This window comes from Lemur catta, chromosome 21, assembly GCF_020740605.2.
Source record: "Lemur catta isolate mLemCat1 chromosome 21, mLemCat1.pri, whole genome shotgun sequence".
In the NCBI taxonomy this organism is placed as follows: Eukaryota; Metazoa; Chordata; class Mammalia; order Primates; family Lemuridae; genus Lemur; species Lemur catta.
The window spans coordinates 24,266,732-24,286,039 of record NC_059148.1 but is presented as its reverse complement, the minus strand read 5'-3'; the positions used below and the strand labels follow the sequence as shown (position 1 = coordinate 24,286,039).

Genomic DNA, 19,308 nt, shown 5'->3' with positions numbered 1-19,308 from the left:
TTAGAACCAGTTCATTTGGAAATCAGGATCCAGTCTTCCTGTTGCATTTGGCTTATCTGTTTCTTTTTTTAAGTCTCTTAATCTATTACAGTTAGTTGAGAGAAGGTGGTGAAAGGAGGCCTCTTTGAAAATGTAAAATTTGAGCTGAGGCCTGAAGGGCATGAGGAAGCGTGCAGGGCGTGCAGGGAATAGCAGAGGGAATGGCACGTGCAAAGGTCCTGGGGTAGGAATATGTGAGGAGGCCAGTGTGGCTGCAGGGGAGAGGGCAAGGGGGAGAACAGTAGCTGATGGATGGTAGACACTGGACAGAGAGGTAAAGGGTGGGCATGGAAGGGGGAGAGAGGTACCAGGTCATGGAAGGCCTTGCAGGCTGTGGTCTGGACTTTGGATTTTCTTCTGAGCATGAGGGAGAGCCCTGGGAGAGTTAAGCATGAGACCACATCCCCCCTGCCTGCCTCCCTCAGCCCTGTCCCCAGACTCGGTTTCCATCTCCTGTCCTGAGCAACTTCTGCCTCTGCAGTGGACACTAGCATTGCCCCCTCCAGCAGCCCCTTAACCAGGTGTGGGTGGTCATCCCCCTACTGCCCGGGGTGTTGGCTGCTAACAGAGACTTGCCAGTGGGAGCCACCTTGTCTAGAGATGCTTGGGGGTGGGTCATGATTTCCTGGGGGCGGCCCACAGCTAGTGACAGATGTATAAAAAGCAGACCCCTTTGTCTCAAGGCAGGGCAACCCCACGGTGCCATTCTGGGTCCAGATTTCACCTGAATCTGGCTTCCTCCCCGTCCTCTGTTCTGCTCCCCTCGTTCCCTTAGTAATTTTCATGCCAAGAACCCCCATCTCAGGCTAAAACCTAACCCAACCTAAATGGACCCTTCCCCGCTACCCCCGTCCCATCGGCCTCTCTCTTCCCCAGTGTTTGTGCTTTTTAAACTCCACCAAAAATGTCACGGGCAGGTTTCTTGCTTTGCTTCCAAACTCCCTGATAAATTCCACTGGCTGGGCAACCCCAGGAGAGGTTTTCTGGAGCAAGGAACCCCATAAATCAGCCCGCTGCCACTCCGGCGTGGGCAATATCTTATGTAAAAAGGTGTTTCCTGGGAGCGCCACAGGCAGGAGAATCCTATTACAAGCCGCCCCATTAATTATAAAGAGTCAAGTCAACCCTTTCCTGCGATTTTTTATCTTAAGTCCGAAAACTGATTACCTTCACCAATCCTTCCCTTTCCAAAAAGATCTAAAAAATAAAATAAATGTTTGAAGAATAAATACCAAACTTTCTCCTTTTAAGGGAGAACCAACAGAGACAGAGAGAGAGACAGAGAGAAGTGAGTGGAAAGGGCCTTTTTTACTTCCTTTTAAGGTAAAAGTGGTTGAATGTTTAGCCTGAGAGGGGCGTATTTTCTTGACTCCTTAGCCTTTGGAGGTGGGTCCTGTAATTCGTCCCATGTGACAGATGAGGGACACTGGGACTCACTTGAAGTGAGTCCGTTCTTCTGAGATGGTGAGGTGGGCAGAAAATGGGCAAGGCTGGGTATTTAAAGACCTGGGTTCAAATTCCACCTCTGCTTCTTACTAGCTAAGACCCTGAGCAGGTGAATTAACCTGTTTGGTCCTCGGTTTCCTTTCTGCAAAATGAGGAAGGAAAGCATCGTTCCAAAGGCTTCCAGGGAGAAGATCTGCAACGGAGTACACGAAAGATGCCAGCCCTGCTCGACCCTCCCCCGGCTCCCGGCTGCACTGAGGACAAAGGGCCAGCGCCTTACCATAGCCTACCAGGGCTCTGTATCATCTGGCTCCACCAAAAATGACCTTTTGGGCCTCACTTCCTCCTTCTGTCCCCATAGACCCTTTGAATTGCAGTCACACTGATTTCTTTCTCTTCCTAGAACCCACCATGCTTATTCCTGCCTCAGGGCCTTTGTCTGTGCTGTTCCCTTTGCCTGGCACACTGTTCCCCCAGGTCTCAGCAAAGTCGGCAACTTCTCCTTATTCAGGCTCAAATGTCACCACTGCAGAGGGGCCCTCCAGGCTCGCAGCCTGCCTCTCAGGGCTGGGTCTAGAGTAAAGGACACGAGACACTTGCCTCGGAGGCAAAATATAAAGGTGTCAACATGATAAAAAATATTGTGATGAAATATTTAAAAAATTAATGGTGAGTCAATAGTGGCATTCTAAACAAAGACAGGATCTCACCTGGCACTCGCACGACCCCTCACTCCCCTCACCCTGATCCCAGACCTGCTGGAGCCTGTCTCTATTTAAAATGTTGCTGTTTTGTTCATTATGAGTTATTTTGCGTTCACTTTGATTTTTCAAAATATTATGTTAAAATACATTTTCTTTTCTTTTCTTTTTTTTTTTTTTTTTTGAGACAGAGTCTCACTCTTTTGCCCTGGCTAGAGTGCCGTGGTGTCAGCCTAGCTCACAGCAACCTCAAACTCCTGGGCTCAAGCGATCCTCCTGCCTCAGCCTCCTGAGTAGCTGGGACTACAGGCATGCGCCACCATGCCTGGCTAATTTTTTATATATATTTTTAGTTGTCCAGATAATTTGTTTCTATTTTTCAGTAGAGATGGGATCTCACTCTTGCTCAGGGTGGTCTCAAACTCCTGACCTTGAGCCATCCTCTCGCCTTGGCCTCCCAGAGTGCTAGGATTACAGGTGTGAGCCATCCAGACCTGGCCCATACTAAGCCTTTAACAGATATTTGCTGAATAACTGAATGAATAAGCAGATGAAGAGAAGGTTCAGGAAGTCCAGTAATGTTTGCACAACTCAGCTCCAGAGTTTTTCATCCACTTCCCACTCTATTTTTCAGATGAGAAGGCTGAGGCCCAGGGAGGGTGAGTAACCTATTCCTAGTCACACAGCACAACCATAGCAAAGCCAGTCTCAAACTGAAAATCCCACGATGCTATGTGGCCACCACTGGCAGGGCTCTGGTGGTCTAGAGTGGGCCAGGTAGGGACCAGCTCTTTCTGAGTAGACACATTCCAGAAATATCATTCCTAAATGCAGACAAACTGTTGTCACCTAAGGTTTTGCCAGGTCTCTGCATTATCTGTATTAGTCACCCATTCATATTTTTTTGAAGCCTTCAATGCTGTTTAGAAAGAAAATGTTATCACCACTCTAAACGGAGAAACAGTATCACTTCCTGGAATTAGATACTATGTGTGGAAACAGATACAATGAGAACACAGAGCGATGTCGTTACATTGTAACTAGCTTCTGCCTGCCCAGTCCCCAAGCCTGAGCCCCTGGTCCTTTTGATAAGCAAGTGTTAGGGGGCGCTTAAGACACACTAACCCCAGAGACTCTCCTTAAAACAATCAAAGGGCTGAAAGAGGTCTGAAAACAGAGCGGCTTCCTTACGGGGTACCAGGCACCTCTGAAAATGCCTAGATCCTCCGGGGGCACCTGTCCCACATTTCAGGAAACCCAACTCTAGTGAAACAGGGACCTGGCAGCATCACACGACGATGCTGATTTGCATTTCAGGGACCTCAGAAAGGGGTGCAAGGCAAACTCTTTCCCCAGCAGCCTCTGCGGTCAGGAGCTGCAGCCACACAACTGGCAACCGGCACAGACTGACTCCCCAAGACTCTCCATTAGGCATGGGGGGTTATTTTTTGGCAGGGTTTGGGTGTTCTTTAAGTCCTTGAATATATAATAATAAAACTGCATTTCTTCTTTTCCCCCATATTTTTAAGGAGGTGAAACAAAACATAAAATTAACGATTTTAAAACAAATAGTTCAGAGGCACTTAGGACATTCACGATGCTGTTCAGCTGCCTCCTCCATCCGGTTGCAGAACGTTTTCATCGTCACTCCTCAAACCCCTCTCCCTAGCCCCTGGCAACCACCAATCCTCCCTGCTTCTATGGATCTAACTATTCCGGACATTTCATGAAAATCAGACATTATGTGGTTTTCTTGGGACTGACTTCTTTCACTCAGCATAACTGTCTCAAGGTTCATCCATGTTGAACCTCGTGGTGAATCCTACTCCCCTGTATGGCCAGCCCACATTTGCTTTAGCTACTTTTCTGTTGCAGGTGTATTTCCTTTTACACAGAGGGTCAAATTGTTCTCCACCAGATCCTGAGCTCCTACTATGTGTCAGACCCAGGCCCTATAATGTTCCATGAGACAGCATGGATAATCTCAAAGTATGTTCTGGAAAGTCATAACTGCACTTTTGTTCAAATAGGCTGTGAAGTTAGTCCTTATTAAAAAAACAAAACAAAACCATTTTTTTTAAAAACATGTTTTAAGCACTTCCTCAAAGAAGAAAATAAAATAGATAACAACATAGCATCCAATAAATGGTCATGATTATTACTATATTATTATTTTGTTCAGTGTGTATGACCCAACATCCTGCTCCATGCCAGGCACTGGGTTTAGACTATGGCATATGTGTCCTTACTTAAGCTTTACAATGACACTTGAAGTTAAATATTATTGTGCTCTCTTTATAGCTTTTGCAAAGCTGAGGCTCAGAGAGGTTGAGTGCCCAAGCTCAGATCACACAGCCCTGGCCTCATGTTGCTCACAGCCTGAGAATGGGGACAGAAACACAGTGGGGTTGAGGTGTTATAATGGAGCAAGATGAGGACAGACTGCTATAGGTGCCCAGGAGGGGGCCACTGGCTCAGCCGGCTACTTTACCTCCACTTAGTTTGACCACAGAGTTAGGGTCCCAGCTGTTTCTGAACAAAGAACATTTATCCAGTGAGAAAGGGATTGTTGAGAATCTGAGTGTGATTTCCAAGCCAATGCTTCAATAACTGAATGTGCACACAAATGCCGCAGGGATTGTGCAGATTGTGGTCCGAAGTAGGGCCTGAAATGCTGCGTTTCTAACCAGCTCCCAGGTGATGCTGCTGCTGGTCCGCGGACCACACTTTGAGTAGCAAGGGGCTAGCAGATCTGAATTCTGATCCTAACTGCACTGTGAATTCTCTGTGGAACTTGCTCTCTCTGAGCCTCGGTTTCTTTCCCTGGTCAATTCTCTGAAGAATATTAGAGCAGTGTTGTCACTTTCTTTGTGCTTGCCAGAAAGCCACAGATGGCCCCTGCCGGGGTGGAGGATTTCCCTCCAAAGCCCCCAGGAAACCATTTGCAGGTGCTGGGGGGATGGGGGGTTGGGCAGAGGCAGGTGGGGATGGTCCTGCACTCTGGCACCAAATTCAGAAACAGGAGGCCAGAGGTGGCACGGCCCTGGGGAAGCAGCAGGAGAAGTTTCCGTTCATCACAGAAATGGCCCATTTGCAATGATCGGTTGCCCAGGTGTTAATAACGCTAATGGCATAGGAAGGGTAAACTTGGTCACTTGGCTGAACAGAAGAAATATGCAGAGAAGTGCTCGAGTTTCCATAAATCAGCCGTGTGCAGCGCTATGAGAGAGGCAGGACTTAAAATTCCGGTCAGGAGATGGGTATTCTCATAATCCGAGCTGGAGAGGTAATTTATTCTGTTTATATCTTTTTACTGCACGACAAGACTTGGGAGCAGGCGCCCTCCACAGCCATTCTGCATTTTAAATATTAGTCCTAAGCACAGTGGGTCAGCCCTCGTGCTCCGTGGGGTGTATATTTCGGGCCAGGAGGCGAGCATGCGTGACGGGGGTTGGGATACATGTAGTTCGACTGTCTGGTGTTGGCCAGAATTACAGGCCAGGGGCAGCGGGGGACAGGAGATGTCCCTGTTTTCCAATGTGAGAGGGCATGGCCAAAGCCTGGCTAAACTCCTTACCTGCGTGTCTTGGAATATTTTCTCCTCTCGGAAATCTTTTATTTTTAAATGATAATAAATACAGGTGATAAAGGGATAGAAGGAGATGAGCAGATACCTTAATGGAGGAGAAAAGGGATGAGGTGGCAGGGAGGGAGAGAAGCAGCCGGGGCAGGCGTGTAGGAAGCGGAAGTCCCTGTGTCTTTTGACCTTGGCAATTTTCATTATGCCCTTTGCTCTTGCGGCTGGCTTTGTGGAACCCGGAAGGGAGTTTTAAGCCAAATCCAGCGAGTTTGCCATCAGTAAGAATTATAATAACAGTCATCAGGCCCTTGCTTAAAGAATCCCTTTTTGTAGCAGCTGAATTTCATTCATTCATTCATGTAGTTGCGAGACACCTGTGTCAGGCTCTGTCCTGGGTCCAGGGGCAACGTGAGCTCTAGAAAGGAAAGTTCTCGATTGGAAACATGGCTCTGTATATGTGCTAGTGTACATGTGTGCGTATGCATGAGGTCTGTCCAGAAAGCATCTGGCCATTGTTAATATAATGAGAACAGTTTAAATGGCCAGAAACTTTCCAGACAGACCTCCTATGTGGATGTGTGTGTCTACCGTCATGCGCCCATGTGTGTGTGTATGTGTGTCTCTGTGTACGTGTGCAGCTGTGTGTCCACGTGGCTGGTGTGTGTGTGTGTGTATGTATGTGCCTGCATGTGCCTGTTAGCACGTCTGTATATGCATGTGTTTCTGTTTGTGAGCATGTATTTGCATGTGTGAATGCATATGTGTGGGCCCATACACACCTGTCTGGTGCATGTGTGTGTGCATGTGTGTGTATCTGTAACTGGAAGGAGGGAAGGGGGGGTTCTACGGTGAATTCCCAGTTTTTCAGCCCCATTCTGCTGCCCTCCTTGATGGAGCTCTCTGACACCTCTGGGCCCAAACATCCCACCTGGGTAGGTGGCTGAGAGTCCCCAGACATCATGGGTCCTGAGTGGAACACTATGGAAGGGTCCTCCTCCCCTTCCCTTCTTCCTGCCTCCTTCCCCTCCTCTTCCTCTCTTTCTCCCCTCCTCCCTTCCTCCTTCCTCCTTTCCCCTCCTCCTTGCCTCTGTCCCTCTGTGACAAGCCTGTTTGCCTTGCTGGGGAATGTGGGGTGAGTCCTCCCCTCCTCCCACTTCACTTCCTGCATCTCATTCTGGTGAAAGCTCTGAGTGAGCCCTTCTGCAAAATTTGCACAGGCCCAGAAAGCATTCAGGGGCCCAGCAGAGATTGGGGCCACCTTGCAAATTCTCTCTTGGACTCTAGAGTCCATCACGATTAGGCACCACAGAGGGGCAGAAACACAACCCAATGGGTGGACTGGACTCCCAGCTCTGCCACTCCCCAGCTGTGTGACCTTGGGCAAGTCCCTTGACCTCTGTGAGCATCCCATGGGACAATTAATACCCTGATACAAGTACAAAGATTTAGCTGCAAGGATTTTATGCCAGTGTGGTTTAAGGTGGTAAAAAAAAATTGGAAATGAACTCAAATGTCCAAAACTAGAATTGATTAAAAAAGAAAATAAAAACCAAAAAAGGATGGCTTGGCCATTCAAGGGGACTTTAAGCAATGATTACACAGAGGGATGTAACTCTGGCTGTGAAGATCAGGTTATGAGTCTGGAAGATATTGTGGAGGGAACCAGAGCAGGTGACCACAGGTGTGTACATACAGGGCATGACCTCTGGTTTCAAAATGAAAAAAAAAAAAAAAAGTATGGATGGAAATGTATCAACCACATTACCATAGTTCTCGAGATTCTGGATGATGACATTTTCTTCCTTTTGTTTATCCAAAATTTCTAAATTTCCCACAGTGAGCAAGTAGCATTTGTCTGGCGAGGGCACATGTGCTAGAAAGGAAAAGCCGCGCCATCTTGCATTATTCTTGCAAGGTCCCCATGAGGAAGGGCGAAGGAGTGGGGCTCCCGGCACGTGCCCGCTCCTTGGTGCTCCATCCCGCTCACCTCCCTGTCCTCCCACCTCCCTGCTGCTGCTCAGAAGGGCCAGCTCCTCCCACCCCAGGCTTGGGTGAAAAGGAGTCCAAACGCAGGACACTCTTCCATGTATTTCTCGCTCTCTCATCTGCTTTTCTAATCTTACCGGGTCTGCGTTGGAAGGGAACGTAGGAAGAACTCCCTCCAAACCCCACTTTTGCAAATAGGGAAACTGAGGCAAAGAGGGGGCATGAAATTCTAGGTGGTGGTCTCAGGCCTGGTCAATCTCAACCAGCACTCTTTCCATCTTGCCTTCACCTAATGCATGTGCTGTAGAAGCCCTGCTCTGGCGGAGGCGGGGGCGCTTCAGTCCTAATATGACCTTGAAGATAAAAGCATCACGTTACCAGCCTGCTTTATTTATTTATTTATTTATTTATTTATTTATTTATTTATTTATTTATTTATTTATTTATTTATTTTCTGGCCACCTGGAATTACGTGGCGGCATAGTTAGCAGGGGAGCCATAATTCTTTTGATGTACTGGGGACCAACAAATCACAAAAGACCTACTGTAATATGTGCTGGCTTGTGTTAGAGCAGGGTGTCACACAAAGCCTGGGACGTACTGTGCCTGGCACATAGTAGCTGTCGAAAAATGGCAGCCACTTTCACGGGCGTGGTAGTCGCCGACAGCGCTCTCCCTCGTGGGGTGGAGAGAGGTCTTTGCATTTCTCCAGTTGGTTAATGTCAGACACGCGAGCCCCAGAAAAGCGTAGTTTCATTCACTCTGCATGACTCTCAAGGTAGGGGACAAAAAAAGAAACCACACAGCGCTGAGGGAAAAAAGAATTCTTTTTTATTAATCTTTCTTTTTAAAAAAAGTTGATTTTTTTTGTTTTTTTTTTGTATCTTTTTTGTGTTTTTTTGGTAAACCTTTTTCCCCTCCCTCACTCTGCCCACCCTCCTCTTAAAAATATAAAAATGTCCAACCCCAGATAACTAGAGTACAATAAATAAACAGTAAACACAAAAACATACTTTATTTGTTTCTTCTTTATACAAAATAAGGAAACTAGAAGCGTTCAACTTCCAAAAAAGTATAATATTGTACATCCTGACAGCCCAGCCTCCAGGCCCGGGCAGGGAGGGTAGGCTGTGTGTGGGGGTCAGGACCCGCCCAGCAACCTTGGCGCCTCGCCCAGGGGCAGAGCGGGACGTGCGGTGTTCGAGTCCTGCCTGTACCCTCGGGCTCAAAATAAATGTCAAAGTCAGGAAGAGGGGAGCCGGTCTGGGCCGGCGGTGTCCTGACCGCCCGGCTTCTAGAAAAGCTGACCTTGAGCCTGAAGACTGGCCGCCAGGGGGCGCCCGCGGGCAGGTGGATTTGTCTTCTCCCGGGGACGCCCCCCTGCAAGCGCGTTTCGTTTCGCGTTTCTCACTCGCTCGCTCTCTGGCTGGCGCTCTCCCCATCTCTCCCTTCCTCATCTTGCTCCCTTTCTTCTCTCTCCCTTCCCATCTCTCTGTTTTTCTTATCATCTTATTTTTTTTTTAAGACGGGGAAAGCAGAGCGAGAAATAAGATTACGAAATGCCACTCGGATTGCAGAGAGGGGGGAACATCGTCTCCGCCCCTTGACCTCACCCTCTCTTAGTCCAAAGAGGTGGTGGGTGGGTGGGTGCTGGGGGGGCCGGGGAAGAGCGTGCTTGAAATCTCTGACCCTCCGGAGTGTTGACTTTGGTCCCAAGACATTGCTCGTGGCTGCCGGGAGAGCGCTGGCGGTGGGCTGGGGCTCCCGGAGAGCCCGCGGGGTGGAGATGGGGGTCGGGCGCCCCCTCCCCTGGCCCTTCCCCCAGGCAAGAAGCAGCTGCTGGTTGAGTGCGGACCCGAGAGAGAACCCCTGAGGGAGACCCACGTCCTCAGCGTCCGCGTGGCTTCAGGAGTTTTGGTTTCAGGAGGCTTGGTCCGGGCGGCGCCCCGGGGGGCCGAGCGCGGGGTAGGGGCGGCCCGGCCCGGCCGCCTTACCACACTGCGGCCTCGTTGAGCTCGGGGTTGGGATGCGACAGGGGTCCGCTGTAGCCGCTGGTGCCGCTCATGGGGAAGGGCGGGCTGGGCCCGCTGCTGAACACCTCTCCCGGCATGGGGTGCAGCGCGCCCGGCAGGCCCGGCTCGGGACTCGGCGTGTCCGGGTGCGAGATCATGTCGGTGAACCGGGGGTTGTCGCCCGCGTGCGGCCCGGCCAGCGGCGCTTCCAGCGCGCCCAGCGGCGTCGAGCCGGGACCCGAGGCAGCCAGGAAGCTCGAGTCGGCCGGGGACTGCGCCTGCGACGGCGGGCCGTGCGCGAAGAAGTCGTAGTTGCCTCCCGGCGCGTAGTAGTCGCCTTGGTAGTCTGCGGAGGGGAAGGGAAGGAGACACCGAGCCATGAGAAGGCGAAGTAGGCGGGGGACACGGGATCCGCGTCGGGGACCCGGAGAGACCGGAGATGCGAGGACTTGGTCGGGGGCGCAGAGACGCAGGCGGGGGAGAGAGGGGGAGAGCGCGACTCTGACCCGAGGCTGGAGAGAGACCAGTGGAGCGGGAGGCCTGAGCCCCCCGAGATGGTGGGGGTCACAGGCCACGGGGAGGGCCTGGGAGAGACAACGGAGAGATATCAAAAGGGCAAGAGACTAAACTGTAAGAGATCAGACAGAGAGACCGGAGAGACTCAGAGACAGTGACAGGGAGGGACGCAGGCATGGAAAGAGGCAATACTTCAAAGTCACAGTTTCCTTAAAGATGGACAGAGACCGCTGTGGCCAGAGACACAGAGACAGTGAACGATGCCAGACGGTATCTCAGAGCTAGGGAGAGATATACAGAGAGACGCGGAGACAGCCAGAGACAGGCAGGGAGAGACCGGCCCAGGCGAGAGGAGGGGCAGCGGGGAGCCAGCAGAGTAGGAGAGACCGGGAAAGAGACCCAAAGCCTACAGCAGAGACAGGAGAGCCCGAGAGATCGGAGGTCGAGCGAGCCAGTCGAGGAGGTGCAGAGACAGAGAGATGAGACAGCCGCGGTTAGAGACACGCTGAAAACCGCGGGCAGACGGCGAGAGAGGGAGTGAGACGGAGGATGGACAGAGACACATGCGCCCGGAGACTGCGAGACAGTGGACTGGCGACATGAGTCCAAGGAAACTCCAGAGATGCGGAGGCTGAGAGGCCCGGGGAGAGAAGCCAGGCGGGGATGAACGTGCGGACAGAGCAGGGCAAAGTGGTCGAGACCCAGGCGTCCACCCGGCCGGAGAGAAGCTGGGACTTGGCCAGCGGCCAGAGCGCACAGGGACTGGCGGGCTGTGCCGGGGGCGCAGAATCCAGCCAGAGTGCGCAGGGGCCCCTCAGCGCGGTCTCCTCCATCCCTGCGCCCCACGACCTGGCGCAAGTCCTTTGCCCCGCTAAGTACAGCCCCCGCGTGTTCATCCAGGTGAATTCTAGGGTCCGACCATTTGTCCCTGCCTCGCCTGGCCCGGAACAGAGAAAGCTGAGCTCCAGCGACTTGGGAGAGGGCAATGAAGACACGCACATTAATTCGCGGGGTCATGTCCAGAGCTCCGCGGGCACCTGGGGTAGAGGCTGGATCCTCCAGCCTCATCCTGGTGGGTTTGCCAGAATACTCAGGTTTTAAAGCATTTGGGGACATTGAGCCCTTTGCGAAGCTGGTGATAGTTACGAGTTCTCTCCCGAGAAAATTGCACAGATGCGCATTTTGCCCACAAATTCAGGGCGTGCGGGGACTCCGGGTTACCCGCTCATCCTGCCCCAGGAAATTGCTTTTGCTCACCCCTTTAACAGCCTCCCATAGCCCCTCCTCCAGGTCCTGCAGGACATCCTGCTTCCCCATCCAGGTGGGCCCCTGAAGGCTTCGGGTGGAGGACCGAGGAAAGAAGCACCTTGTGGCCCGTACCAGTGACAACCACCCGCTTTGTACGCCGAGAAAACCAGCGCATCCAGAAGACAGTCTCTTCTGCGAACCCACTGCCCCTGCTCGGTTCTGGGGTCTCACAGGGCGAATTCTGGACGCCCCCCACCATCCCTCCCAACCCCGCCCTTCCAAACCCTGAAATCTGTCTAAATTGGGGGGGGGTCTGGCGGCGTGGCTTGGAGACAGTTTAGGCAACAGCTAAAACGGTCGCCAATTACTTTTTAAACGACTAATTCCATTCTCCCAAAAAGTAAAGGGGAAGGTTGGGAGCGGCGAATTTGGAGCCCCAAAGGGACGGGGACGGGGGACGGCCAAGGCCCGCAGCGAGCCGGCAAAGCAGCGAAGGCCGCGGCCCCGGCGCGGTGCGCGCCGCCTCCGCCCATATGGCGGCCGGGCCGGAGGTAATTGGAACAAACGCCGTCTGAAAAGGGCACAAAAGCCGCAGCTGGGGCTTTGTCCGCGCTCCCACGGGGAGCCGCCGGCCCCGCCGCCCGGCCCCTTTCTCGCCCGCTGCCGGCCGCCACCGCCGGGATCTCCCAGCGCGGATTAGGCGTGGCTGCCTCGCTGGGGGCTGGGGAGTCCTGCTCCCCCCATTCCGGGGAATGAGGGGCCCCCGAGTCCGGCTCCCCACCCCGTCCAGCAGGCGCGCAGGGAGAGGAGGTGGCGGGATTGGTGGGGGGCGTAATGGTCCTGGGGGGAAACCTTGGTTAATTACCCGGGCGGGGAAAAATTCCGGGCCGGTACCGCCCCCACCATCTCGCTGCTCCCGGGATGAGATTTTGTGCAGGAAGGAGGCAAAACTGGGTGGAGAAAGCCTGTGACTGGAACCCCGGGAGGACACGCCCACCATCCGGGCTGCTCCAGGCTGGGGGGCTGCAGCTCCCCAACCTGGTCTCTGCAATCTGCGGGTTCTCCCCCAGAAAACGTGCAGCTTCGCACTTTGCCCGCAATTTCTAGGGACCCTGATCGGGTCTCAAAATCTAACCTTCCAGGCCTCTGGCTGTGCAGAGGTCAGTTGCGGGGTTCTCTTACCTTCTCTCTCGGGTCTGCCAGGGTGCCTAGCTCCTGCCCTCTCCCCCATTGCCACTGAACCCACTTTTCTAAGAGAAGTTGCCTGTTCCCAACTTGGGCTACTAGCCGGGAGCAGGCCTGCGGCACAGAGTGACTCAGAAGCGCAGATCCCTCCCAGGCATAGGCAGTCCTGGGGGCTCCCCAAATTCAGAGGCTCAAAGGGAGGAGATGCTTCCTTGAGCCCACAGCTCTGGGAAGAGTAGGGCCCAGAGCCAGCATAGCATTGCTCTGGAGCGAGGAGCACAGAAAACTGGGGTGGGGGAGTTGTGGGTCACCAACCCAGTGTAAGGGAAATGAGGGGAAGGGAAAGAAGGAAGGTAGGAGAAGGGAGCAAGATGTCCAAGCAGAGAGCTCACCCCAGGCCTGAGCCTGGTAGCACCATCTTCCCCCCTTTGTACAGCCCCAAAGACAGAGAGAGTGGACATCTGGGGTTGGCCCGACCCTTGCACCCCAATCCCAACGAATCCCACGGTGCTTGGGGCTGGAGGGTGGGCCAGAGTCTTGCCCAGAGCAACTGCCGGCATTTGGGCTAACAGTGCCAGACGCTGCGCGCACGGTCCCGCTGTGGGCCAGGAGTTGCTGCCTTCAAAGCCAGTGAGCAGGCGGCCTGGAGTGAATCCAGACCCCCCTCCCTCCTCCCCAGGCGCTGCCCTCCAGTGCTTGGAATCCACCTCATGCCAAGTACACTAGGCATACGGGCCAGGGCAGCAGGAAGGCTGTGTGTCCTGTGTGTCCGTGGGGGTGACAGGCGTGAGGATTTACAGTGCCGGCCTCAGTATGAAGTGCAGGAGTGTGTGTGTGGATTTGTGCGTCTCAGTGAGTGTACCTGGGGTGGTGGTGGAATGTATTTGAGTGTGATATGTGTCTACATGTCCCTGAATCCAAGTGTGTGTGAGAGTGCGCTCATGTGTCCTGCGAGGGTGAAGGTGAGGGTGTGTGTCACTGTATGGGTGAGTCCATGTCTCTGATTCTGTGTCCAGGAGGAGTAGGGGAGTGTGAGTGTGTCCATAACTGTGTATGTCCTGCGTGAGTGGGAGAGAGCGACGGAGGGGTGGTCCTGGGGGGACTGAAAGCCCGCTGGCCGGGGCCCTGCGCCCTGCGCCCTCATCAACCAGAACAGCGCGGGCGGAGGGACGGAGCAGTGCGTCCGGGGCGCCCCTTACCTCCATAGTAGGTGTACGGAGTGGACCCCAACATTTCAGACTCGTCCAAGCGGCCGCCCAGCGGACGCATGCGCCGGGGACTCCGGAAGAAGGCGTGTCTCCGGGCGCCCAGAGCGCTCAGCTGTTTCATCCGGCGTTCTTTGGACCGTCGGTTCTGAAACCACACCTGGGACGGAGGAGGGGGCTGTGAGCCCCGGGTCAGTCGCCTCCCCTCCCCTCCCCGCCTGGGTCGCCCCCGCTGGGTCCTAGCGCCTCTTCCGCACCAGGGCTCCCCAGGGGCGGAGGCCGGGCCGGATTAGGCCGGGAGGGGTGGAGAGGGGCCTCGGCGAACCAGCCAAGGGTGAAGGATTTCGCAGACCCGTGGGGCGACTCATAAAGACTTAGGCTTCCTGGTCCTCGGCTCGCCCGCGGCCTGACGGCTTTATAAAGGCCTCCCGCCCGGCATGGCTCTCCCCTCGGCCCCTCGGCCCAGGGCCGGGCTCTGGCCGTTTGTCTGTCTGCCCCCGCATGGCCCAGCGAGGGGGCGTGTGAGGAGCGTCGCCTCTTTCTCTGCTCCGAAGGTGGGAGGAAAGGAGGGCTCCCGGACCCCAGGGAGGCTTAAAACCTTTCTCGAACAATGCGGGGGAGCAGAATTCAGAGAGGCGAAGTGACCCGCCCCAAATCGCACCGCCAGGAGGACAGCAGGGCTGGACTAAGTTTTTTGGCTCAGGGTCCCTGACCTCAGGCGGGTGCCCCGCTGTCCCCGACCTCGGGCGCACCGTCTGCTCCCAGACCGGAATCCGGAGCGCTCCTCCGAGGCTCCCGGACGTAGCAGGGCCAAGGAGGTGTCACTGAGCCCGGGCCGCACCTGGATGACGCGCATGTTGAGGCCGGTCTCCTGCGCCAGCTGCTCGCGGATGTGGCGCGTGGGCTTGGGCGTGGCGGCGAAGGCGGCCTTGAGCGTCTCCAGCTGCTTGGCTTTGATGGTGGTGCGCGGGCCGCGCCGCTTGGTGCCCGAGTTCTGCTCCTCGTTCTCGTTGTTGGCTGTCTCCTTGTCCGACGAGGTCGAGTTGTCCGTCTCCTTGGGGTCGTCCTGCAGCGGGTCCTGGAGGTCCGGGGACAAACTGCGGTCCGTACAGGATGACACTGCGGGGCGGATGGATCGGGAAGGGGACAGCGGCGTCAGCTGCGACCCGACCCCTCTCCAATCCAGTGGCCGGTTCCAGCCGGCCCAGGCTACCGCGGGCTGCGCTGGGTTCCCTCCCAAACCTGCGACAGCCCCTCCCCCAGGGACCTGGCGCCCGCCCACTCTCTCCAGGCGGGGCTGGGCCTGTGGAAGGGCTTCCTAAGCCCTCTCAGCTATTGCCTGGGTAAGGGGGGGCGGGAGGCGCCCTCTGGATCTTCCTCTCTCTCTCCTTCCTCTAGACCCCAATCAACATCCTCCCAGTGCACCTAGAAATTACCTGGTATTCAAATGACACAGAAGGAATTGAATTGGGATGTTTCAAATTAGGGAAGGAGGGCCACTTGGAAAAGCCGCCTGAATTGGAGGAGGGCGGGGAAGAGCTGGCGGCTCCCGGTTCCCCAGTAGGACCGGCTGCGACGCTGTCTCTTCCCCAATCTCTAACCCCTCGCCTTGCCCTAGAACTGTGTGGTGGGGGAGCCCGGGTCATGAGCTCTGCGCTGGGCACAGACCGCCCACAGGGGGCAAAGTAGAGGCTGGACAGGGCAGGAGGGCGCTGGGGCCCAAGGCTAGGAAGGAGCTAGGGCCTGCATACCTGAGTTGAGGCTGCCCTCCTTGAGGCTGGACGAGCTCAGGTAGTCGTCTTTGCACACGAACTTGTTCTCGTCGATGACGTAGAGCTCCTCGCCGGTGGACAGCTGCTTGTTGCACACCATGCAGGTGAAACAGTTGAGGTGAAAGACTTTGCTGCGGGCCTTGCGCACCAGGTCACTGGGCGAGATGCCTTGCGCACAGCCGGCGCACTTGGTGCCGAAGCGCCTGAGGACACAAGGTGCCCATCACTGCGGGGCGGGCCCGGTGTCCAGTCCTCCTTAGCCCCTAACCTCTTCCCACCCGGCCTGGCTTCTGAGAAGCCTCCATTTCCACATCTGTCAAGCACAGCCCCAATCTGCACTCCCAGGCCAGAGCAGGAGACACAGCACAAATGTCCCGGGCTGTTCTTGGGACTAGAGCTGCCATACCTCCACTGGGTTTATTCACACTCTACTGGGCTGTGAAGGGGCAGGCAATGGGTGCAGCCTCGAGTCACGCAGAGGGCCCCGGTAATGTCCTAAGATGTCCCCCCCCATCCCACCCCCTGCCAGTGCCGCCTGGGCTGCTCCAGGCAAACTCAGAGCTCATGAAGGATTTGAAGCCAGGTGGGCAGGGTTTGGACCATTTCATGGCTTTGCCTCCTGGATGCTGTCTAGTCTGCTGGGGCCCAGGTAGGGCCAATCTGCCTGGCTGGCTGGTCCTAACAGGGAGCCCCTCCCCTGGGCCAGACTTAAGCAGGAAGGGGGACCCTTCCATGAATTCCCAGCACCGGTTTAGAGGCTGTCCAATCCTCACTCTGGGTCCCCCCAGTGGAGCTAGGCAGGAGCTATGGACAGCAGGACCTCACAGGGGTAGACTCTAGGAAGCAACGACTGTGTTCCAGCCACCCCCCACCCCCAGTCTCTGGCCCTGGCAGGCAGCAGGGGAATGTGAACAGAAGGCAACCATAAACCTTGCATGGCCAGGGCAGGGATCTCTCAAATCTCCCCTTTCCCGCCTTCCTGATCTAATTCCTTTTCTTTCTTCCTTGAGCCCAGAGAGAAAGCTGGTTTCTCCTGAAATAGGTGATGCAGACCCCCAAGGACAGGGGTGAGGTGCAGGCTGGGGGGGAGAGGGAGGGCCCAGGACTCTGGGGACCCCACATCTACTCACACCCACGTCTCTAAACAGGGCGAATTTGGGTGACATTGATGTAGTGAGGGCATTAGAAGCCATAAGTCACTTTTGGCCTTATCCGGCAGCGTAATTGGCCATATGCACCTTATCAAAAATCATTAGGCGCCTTGCAAGCACCGCCACATTAGGGGCGTTGGGCCTCCGGGGCCCGGGAGTTTACACGTGTAAAGGCGCGGCTGACATTTTCTCCTATTCAAATTCCCTAGTGCGGAGCCGCCGGGGCCGGCGGGCTGCCTTTCTCCGCGGTGTTGATCACGCCCCCCTTCCTCGGCGCCCGGAATTCGCGTTCACAAAGCCGGCCCTGGGCTCCCGGTGGAAGCAGGCAGGGCTAAGCTGCCGCCAGCCCCACAGGCATCCAGGCTGTCCCTCTGCATTTCCCAGCTGGGAAACTGAGGCCCAGAGAGCCGATCTGCCCTGGCCCACCTGAGGGTCCGCACGGGCTGGGGGGAGGTGGGTGACGCAGCCCTGGCTAGACCCGGGAGGTCCTGAGTCTCAGCCTCGATTTCATTTGTGTTTTTCAACATGGGAAAAAATGTTTAAGGGGTTAGAAGGTGAGGAGGGGGAGGTTCTCTCTCCCCATCACTAGGGGAGACCTTCCAAGCTGGGCCTTCTCTGGAGCTGAGAAGTTTCCGTTTGTCCAGGAGGCCGGCCTGTGGGTTCACGCAATCTGCCCAGAGGGAGAAGCCCCAGCCGCCCCTAACTCCAGCAAAAATCCTTCCTCTGCCGGGATGGGGCTTGAAGCTTCCGTCCTGGGGTTGCAGCCACCGGGAAGGGGCAGAGACGGATGGAGAGCAAGTTTGTCAGGGCTTCCTGCCCCTGCCCCAGCACTGTTCCCAGCCGAGCCGACCTGGAGGAGCGACCGCGAGGCAGCCAAGCCGCTCCTTCCTCCGCCTGGGCTGGCTCGGGCCCTTTCCTGGACCGAGGGCAGGAGGAGGGCAAAGTGCTGCCCCGCTCACCATCGAAGCTTGTGAGCCCGGGGGGCTCATGTGGGTTTCGTGGTCTCCCCTTCCCCGACGCCCCAGTAGAGCGCGCGCAGGGCGGGCGCGCAGGCAGCAGGGCGGCGGGGCCTCTTACCTGAAGAAGTCATTTTTGCAGTAGAGCTTGCCCTCGCGCGAGAAGCACTTCTCCGAGAGGTTGGTTTTGCACTCGCAGCACTGAACACATTTGATGTGCCACGCGCGGTCCAGCACGTTCAGCAGAAAGCGGTCGAGGATGGGCCGCTCGCAACCGGCACAGTGCACCATCATAGCCGCGCGCCCCGGCGGCTCGGGCCGCCTCGCCCTCCCTGTGGGCCCCTGGCCCTCGGGCCTTCCGGGCCCGCCGCTGCGCTTCGCCTCTGGTCTCAGCAGCCGCTGGGCGAGTCTGGTCCGGCCCAAGACTCAGCCGGTCAAGTCCTCGGGCGATCGCTGGCCTGGAGCTGGGCTGCCCAGAGTGGGGTGCGGGGTCGTGGCGTTCACCACCTCATGCCACGGGCCGCGCGCCCCGGCACCTGTTCCGGGCTCCCCCAGGTGTCTCGGGTGGCTGCTGGCCTCGGCGCTGCTGAGCGGCTTTCCCCGGTGGCGGAGGCACCGGCACTTTCCCCCACTTTCAAGCGGTCCCGATCCTCATCTTTGTCTGGCCGCCGCCTAATTCGCGCATCCTTATTCAGATTTGATGACGTGGCGCGGCACGTAGGGGGCCCGGCGGCCAATGGGCGCACCGTGGCCATGGCAACCTCTTAAATTTATAGCATATCTAAATTGGCTACAGCTTTGCGGTCCGGACAGAGCAAAAAAAACAAGGCATCAGTATTGTTGAGTATTAGCTTGTACCTGGTTCGGAGGCTAAGTAAGTATTTACCTTCCAGTTTGGGGCTGGGGGGCGGCGGCCGCGCGATCCGAAAACTGCGTCTCTCTTCCTCTCTCTCCCTCTCCTCACAAATACCTGGGGGTCAGGGTTTCAAGGCCTAGTCTGGGAGGTCCCCCGACCCCTTCGCCGTCCCCGGAACTTGCAGAAGTTGCCCGTGGCCGGGAGAGCGCTACGTCGGCCTCCTATTCCCCAGCCCAGCCCGCCAGATTGGACTCACCCATCCCCGCGCCTCTGGGGTCAGCGCCCCGGAGCTGCGCCCGGGCTGTTCTCCGGGCTCCCGGAGCTGGCCCCGGCTTCTTTTGTCATACACGGGGATGGGGCCCAGCCGTGCCTTTCTCATGGAGAGAGCCGGTGGAGGCCGCGCGGCTGCTTGGGTAGCTTTCCCCGCGGGGCTGTAGAGCTCAGGCCCAGGCCCAGGTTGGGGTGGCGGTGATGGGGTGGGGTCCTTAGGCCTGGCCCCGGACTCCGGAGTTTCAGGCCCGAGCGCGCCACTCACAGAGCTCCGGGGGAGAAGTGGAGAGGGCTGAGTTCAGGGTGAACGGGTCTTCCCGCAGACAGCTCGCAGGTGGCACTCACCACGGCTCTCCTTTCCTCGCCGCTCCTTCCAGATCCCTGG

At 56.0% G+C, this 19,308-nt stretch overlaps 1 protein-coding gene across 1 annotated transcript; it reads right to left on the bottom strand.

Moving 5' to 3' along the window:
* Positions 1–8,561: 8,561 nt before the first annotated feature.
* LHX5 (LIM homeobox 5) lies at positions 8,562–18,661 on the bottom strand. The gene is made up of 5 exons (XM_045534754.1): positions 17,919–18,661; positions 15,670–15,893; positions 14,760–15,037; positions 13,913–14,078; positions 8,562–10,110 (listed from the first exon to the last, which is right to left on the bottom strand). Exons 1-5 carry the CDS (start codon positions 18,089–18,091, stop codon positions 9,743–9,745), a joined length of 1,209 nt encoding a protein of 402 aa, XP_045390710.1. The 5' UTR covers positions 18,092–18,661; the 3' UTR covers positions 8,562–9,742.
* Between the last annotated feature and the right edge of the window lie 647 nt (positions 18,662–19,308).